General features: G+C 56.5%; 2 protein-coding genes across 2 annotated transcripts; one reads left to right on the forward strand and one right to left on the reverse strand.

The window, feature by feature from the left end:
* Window positions 1-139: 139 nt before the first annotated feature.
* Window positions 140-2,282, forward strand: MLX (MLX, MAX dimerization protein; the record flags this gene model as incomplete). Its single annotated transcript, XM_009582845.1, has 5 exons — window positions 140-293; window positions 534-633; window positions 906-1,005; window positions 1,419-1,620; window positions 2,214-2,282. Coding segments are annotated over 5 exons (613 nt in total), but the record flags the coding sequence as incomplete, so codon positions are not given.
* Window positions 2,283-4,639: 2,357 nt separating this feature from the next.
* On the reverse strand, window positions 4,640-6,240 carry PSMC3IP (PSMC3 interacting protein; the record flags this gene model as incomplete). Its single annotated transcript, XM_009582846.1, has 4 exons — window positions 4,640-4,699; window positions 5,006-5,065; window positions 5,542-5,595; window positions 6,095-6,240. Coding segments are annotated over 4 exons (320 nt in total), but the record flags the coding sequence as incomplete, so codon positions are not given.
* Window positions 6,241-6,291: the final 51 nt, after the last annotated feature.

Consider the following 6,291-nt stretch of genomic DNA (forward strand, 5'->3'; position numbering starts at 1 on the left):
CTGCTGGAGCTGACTGCCGCCCTGGGCGCGCGGTGCTGTCCTCGGCCTGGCCGCGGCCTGTAGGGCTGCAGGAGAAGGGAGCCCAGCTGGTGCCTTGAGCGGCCGCCCGCTCCATGTGCCTCTGCCCCCCATGCCTCAGAAGCTCACCAGTCCGGCTTCGCACTCAGGCAAGTTCTCTCCACGCAGATGACGAGGACAGTGATTATCACCAGGAGCCCTACAAGGAGTCGTACAAGGACCGGCGCAGGCGGGCGCACACCCAGGCGGAGCAGAAGAGGCGAGACGCCATCAAGGTAACCCGCGAGGCTGCGTGTGCTGTCAGAGCGCAGCGACTCGCTGGTTCCCGGGGCCCTGCAGCACCCAGCACCCTGCAGTTTTCAGCACCTTCCCCTTTGTTTTGCTACTGGACCTACCCTCCCCAGACACGCTCTGGCTGGCTGCGTGGTGGGAGCTGGGGTTTGACACCTTTTGAAACAACCAGTCTCACAGTGCTGAACTCCAAATACATGCGCTGTGGCTCTGCTTCCTCACAGAAAGGCTACGATGACTTGCAGGCCATTGTTCCCACCTGTGAGCAGCAGGATTTCTCCATAGGCTCCCAGAAGCTGAGCAAGGCCATCGTCCTCCAGAAAAGTGAGTCTTGAGGGTGGGGAGAGGGAAGGGGGTGCTATCAACCCCCAAAACGCCTCGCCAGAGCCATGCAGCGTGGAGGTTCAGCACTTTGTGACCTTATGGTGTGATGATGCTCTGAGGGAGCCCAGGTGCTGGCCACCTCCACCCACACACCTCCCCAAGGGGAATCAGGGCAGCCGGGAGCTGATGCTGCCCAGGCTTGGGCATCTTCTGTGGGGATCTCGGGGGTTTGTGTGTGCTCTCGAATCCTCACTCTGTATTTTTGTGCTCAGCCATTGACTACATCCAGTTCCTGCACAAGGAAAAGAAGAAGCAAGAGGAGGAAGTTTCTACCCTCAGGAAAGACGTGATGGCCTTGAAGATCATGAAAGTGTAAGGGAAGAGCTGTTGGTTGCTGCCCTCTTCTTCCCCCCCGTCCTTTCAAGGCTCCGTGGGTGCACTCAGTGCTTTGCAGACAGCCTGGCACCCGGAGTACCAAGCCTGTCCCTGCCTGCTGTCATCGTTTGTCCTCCTGCGGCTCGTTAGCGTGGGTCTGTTTTGGCTCGGTTTAGTATGAAGATGAATCTGAGTCATAAAATTAATCTGCTCTCAGTGTCAGGAGAGGCTGCAGTTTCCCAGTATTTATTTACTTGCAGGATCTTGTGCAAATTCTCGATCCTCCCCATCCCTGCAGTGGTTCTCAATGGCCAGTGACAGGCAGGGAGCTCTGCCCCCGCAACTGAGCAGAAGCTGGGGGTGGGAGGCCTCACTCTGCTGCTGAACATGGGGCGCTTGGTTTGTTTCAGGAACTATGAGCAGATTGTGAAAGCTCATCAGGACAACCCGAATGAGGGGAAGGACCAGGTCTCTGACGAGGTGAAGTTCAATGTTTTCCAAGGCATTATGGATTCCCTGTTCCAGTCCTTTAACGCCTCCATCTCGGTAACGAGTTTTCAGGAGCTCTCGGCTTGCGTCTTCAGCTGGATTGAGGAGCACTGCAAGCCCCAGGTAAGTGGGAGCTGCGGGTGGGCTCTTACGATGGCAGAGGGAAACAGGGCAGAGACCACCGCACACATCTGCACCCAGCTGGCGTGTGGGGCTGGGTGCGGCTGTCCCCTCTCTTAGGGTTTCCAAAAGGGCAGCATGTGACCAGTGATGGACTGGGGCAGGGCAGGGGCGTAGGGGGGATGGGAGATGGTGCCCGAGCTCCAGCCTCTCCCACTCCAGCTGCCGGACTAGTTTGGTGCTGAAAGCTGGCCAGGGTGAAACAGAGTTCAGAAGGAGACTCCTGCTTGGTGCCCATCACTCCCTTAGGACACCTAAAGGTTTTCTGGGAATTAAGAAACCTCTGAGGGGGGCAGGCACTCAGGCAGGGCCGGGTCCCTGCCCTGCTGCGGCTGAGGAGACCCCGCAGCCCAGGAACAGAGGTGGGAGCGTTTCCTGTACAGGTGTGGAGGTGTTCGGCACCGCCTGTGCCAGCTCCAGTGCTGTGACCGGGGGAGACGCCCGCGGCACGTGCCCCAGGCTCTTGTGGGAGTCGCTCACCAGGGACGGGCCATTCCTGCACTGGAACAACTGACTGTGTCTCCTCTCTGCCCCAGACACTGCGGGACATTGTCATCGGGGTCCTGCACCAACTGAAGAGTCAGCTCTACTGAGCCTTCCCACTGCAGCGCCAGCAGCTCCGGGGCTGCCGTCGCCTCCACACTTGCGGGAACGGGGCATCTCCTGCCCAGGGGCCTGGGCGACGGGCACCAGGAAGGGCTGGGCCATCTCCCTCGTGGCTGTTCTTAAAGCTTCTCTGAATTATTTATTGTATTAACTACAAAACCAAAATGAGGCTGTGCAGACAGCTCTGCTCCACAGGTACTGTCACAGTCAATATTACCAAATATTTGTAGGGACTTAGCAAAGACGGGGAAAAAAGTGTGTATTGAGTAGAGGTCTTTTAAGGTGACAGAAAGTCTGTAGCTCAGGCAGGCGTGGCGGGGTTTGCCTGTGCTGCCGACTCTCCGCCGTGGAGCAGATCTGCTCTGTAACCTCAGGCCTCTGGTACAACCCCTTCTGATCCTGGGGGAGGGAGAATGAAACAAGAATGCATGCTAAAAGCTGTTCGTTTCTGTTAAAACAGACTAGGAACAGGCTTCTCCCGTAACTGTGGGCTCTCATACCTCCCTCTGAAGCAGCTCTTACAACGCAGGTTTTTTAACTGTGTAGATGCTTTGGGGAAGCCTGGCAGGGCTGGCTGAAGGGTGAGCCCATCACTGCCAGGGAGACGCTTACTCAGCACAGCTGCAACCTCACCGGTGCAGAGCTGGCAGCACATGCGGGGCACTTGCTAAAACCTGACCTCTTCCGCAGTAGCCATAGTTCCCCTGACAAGGAGACAGGAGTGAGCTTTCTGTGCATGCTTTCCCTGCTCGCGCTGGAGAGTGCTGAAACGTGTCTGGCTTCGGGTTTTGATCTGGCTGTACTCAACAGGAAAGTAGTTCAGTAGCTGTAGCACAGCACTGCCACAGGCTCTCGCTGCTCCTCCTTAGAACTTTTGTATAGATACATACGTAGACATAACCAGCCTTGTTTTGATTTTACTTTTGTTTTTATAAATCACTGAAATCATCCTCAAGTATTATCAGTGTCAGCTTTGCAGACAGATGCTCTCCGGGACACTTTTTAACCTGTCACACGCTGCTGCTGTCAGTATGGCCAGCACAAACGCTTCGCGGCATGGTGTAGCTGCTGCCCAAGCGATGGTTGTTCAGCGCACAGACCGATTGTACTAGGGCTCCTCCAGCGCGGTGACACTGGCAGAAGGATTTGTTCTCTGTAATCATGTTTGTGCTCCCGTTCCAGGGGTAGTGGATATTTATTTTACACTGTCAGTGAGGTAGGACTCAGCTCCAGGTTATGTGGTTTGAATGCTGCAGCATGAGAATGTTTAAGCTACTGCTTCTACCTGTATTTAGTAGCGGAGAACCCATTCGAGGTGGGTGTGTGTGATTTTTATACAGAATTATTCTTCAAACCCTGCCTTTGGGTGCTCTTCTCCATGCAATGCAATGGAAGCCCCAGAGTCAAACCCTGCGGCAATGCACATCACTGATAAAGCGTACACGGGGTCAGCTGTGTCTCGTCTGGGACATGTTGCTTTGTGATGAAGAAAATCCTCTCTCATGGATGAGCAGGTTGGGGTTAGGGCTCTGCGGCTGAACGTGGGGTGCACACTGAACCCCTGGAGATGCTCTGCCAGAAGCTGCCTCCTGCCTTGGGAGGAGGACATAGTTATACAGACCTCACATGTGAAAGCAACGTATTTTTCTATTGTGAAAAGTAATTGAATAAATTTTGCTGAATGTTTTAATGATTGTTCTGCTTTTATTTCTGTTGCTCAGTTCCTGGAGCCTTCCCTTAGAGCTGGTCAGAGACAGCAGGTAGTTTCTGGAAGCCCCGCTGTCGTGGCTCAGGTTACCCTCTCCTGGCTCTTGCCTTCCCCACCCCTCAGGGCTGCTGCAACCAAACCCTGCCCCAACACCCTCTGAACAGAGGAAAACACCACAGCAAAGCACAGCTGAACCAAAAGCATGGTGTTTAATGGGTTGTATTCTCGTGTACCGCTCAGTCACACTGCGGGAAGAGGCTGAAATACACGTAGAGCTCTGCAGCCATAACAGTCACTAGTTCAATCGCCTCCCTGAGGCACTCGCTTCCCTTTCTTACTGGAACACCAGCGACTACAATAGCGTACCTACACCTTCCCCTACAGCCCCGTGAGGACACCCGCCCTCAACAGCTCACTGCACTGAAGGACAGGAAGGAATAATGTTCCCTCTGCAAGTGAGACAGTGAGAGGGCCCAGTGCCAAGTCAGTGGCTCCAACCACCCTTCCAGCTGCAGAGCATTTTAAAACAAATGCATATAAATATGCAGGACCAGCCCAAACCTTGCAAAAAAGAGGAAAGAAAAAAAACCGAACAACTGGGTTTCAGCATCAGCTCCTCCTCCCTGGGGCAAAGGCTCCCTCAGCGCCTCACACGGCCGCTGGCAGCGTGACGTTATGGTCCTCGTCCGTCTCTATCCCAACCTCCTCCTGTACCAGCACAGAGCGTCTCACCAGGGCGGCAGCCCCGGCCCGGCAGCGCAGGCAGAGCCACGGCCATCACTGCCCTGGGGCCGAGCCCAGCCTCAGTACTTACGAAGAATTGCTTCTTGCTTTTGGGGTACCCCTCCAGGATGGCCTCCAACAGCTCGGTCGCCTGGCAAGATGAGGCACCGTGAGGGCTGTGGGGCAGCTGCGAGCACAGAGCGTCTCACCAGGGCGGCAGCCCCGGCCCGGCAGCGCAGGCAGAGCCACGGCCATCACTGCCCTGGGGCCGAGCCCAGCCTCAGTACTTACGAAGAATTGCTTCTTGCTTTTGGGGTACCCCTCCAGGATGGCCTCCAACAGCTCGGTCGCCTGGCAAGATGAGGCACCGTGAGGGCTGTGGGGCAGCTGCGCTGAGCTGCCAGCGCCAGGCAGCCCCACTACAGCTCTCGGGGACTGTCCGGGTGACAGCGTGGGAGCAGTTCTAATGCAAGGAGAGTCTGCTTTGTTTCCCGAGGACAGGCAGGGGCTCGCGTATTTGGGCACTGCAGCGACACGGGCTTTTCCCAGGGGATCGTCTTGGTACCTGTGAGTCTTCCCCAAACCCACACCGCCCTGAGGGCGGCACCAAGCACGGCTGGCACAGCACTCCCTACTCCACAGCTATAGCCTTCGCCTGAGGTCTCCTCACTCAGCACCGCAGCAGTGGGAAAGTCCTCAGCTTGAACAGGGGCTGCTCCCCGAGCTGCCCAGCAGACCCCACGTCCCCATTGGGGTGCCAGTGTCACCGCAGGACTGTCACCTCCCCGGCGCTGCCCACCCGCCCCGCTCGATGGCACGACCGTTACCATTCGCTTCCTCCTCCGCCACTCCTTGCAGTACAGCTTCTGCTCACTACAGACCTGCAAACAGCGGGACAAAATGAGAAGCAACCAGGCAGCAGCCACCCCATGAAGCCGCCGTAAGCCTGAGGTGGGAAGTGCCTGGTGCCAAGGACCCATCAGACGTCCCAGCTATAGCCAGGGGGTTGTTTAACAGCACAAATGGCTCACAAAACCCCTGCGGGGATGTGAACCTCTCTGTGAAACCGATCACTCGAAACAGGGAAAGGATGAACTGACCAAGTGGCAGGTGACTGTCCGAAGCAAAGGTTTGCAAGGAAGAGGCAGCTCAGGCTGTTTCCTAAAGATGCCCCGAGAGTCGTCACCATCGCACACACAGCCGAGGCTTGCGCACAGCCTCTACGGAGCAGCCCAGGCCCCACACAACCCCCTGCCTTTGTCGTACCACTGTCAGTTGGACTGGGGACCATATGACCTGGTGGAGAGTCTGGTACGACTGGCCCAGCCCTGGCCCGGGCTCTGCTGCTGGTGCTCGGCTCAGCCCCAGGCAGCTCTTTACCTTTTCTTTTTCTTCCGGAGTCACGTGGTTGGTGGCAGACTTAATCCTCTCCAGTTTCTCCGTGTAACTTGCACAGTCCTTCCTCAACTCCTCGATCTCTCTGGTCATCTCAGGGCTTGTCAAGGAGCTGCTCAGGTCCTTCAGCTCTGGAAAGGAGGCACTGATCACGGGCAGGGCCAACAGCCTGGCGGCCAGGG

Source organism: Fulmarus glacialis, unplaced genomic scaffold (genome assembly GCF_000690835.1).
Source record: "Fulmarus glacialis isolate BGI_N327 unplaced genomic scaffold, ASM69083v1 scaffold19748, whole genome shotgun sequence".
In the NCBI taxonomy this organism is placed as follows: domain Eukaryota; kingdom Metazoa; phylum Chordata; class Aves; order Procellariiformes; family Procellariidae; genus Fulmarus; species Fulmarus glacialis.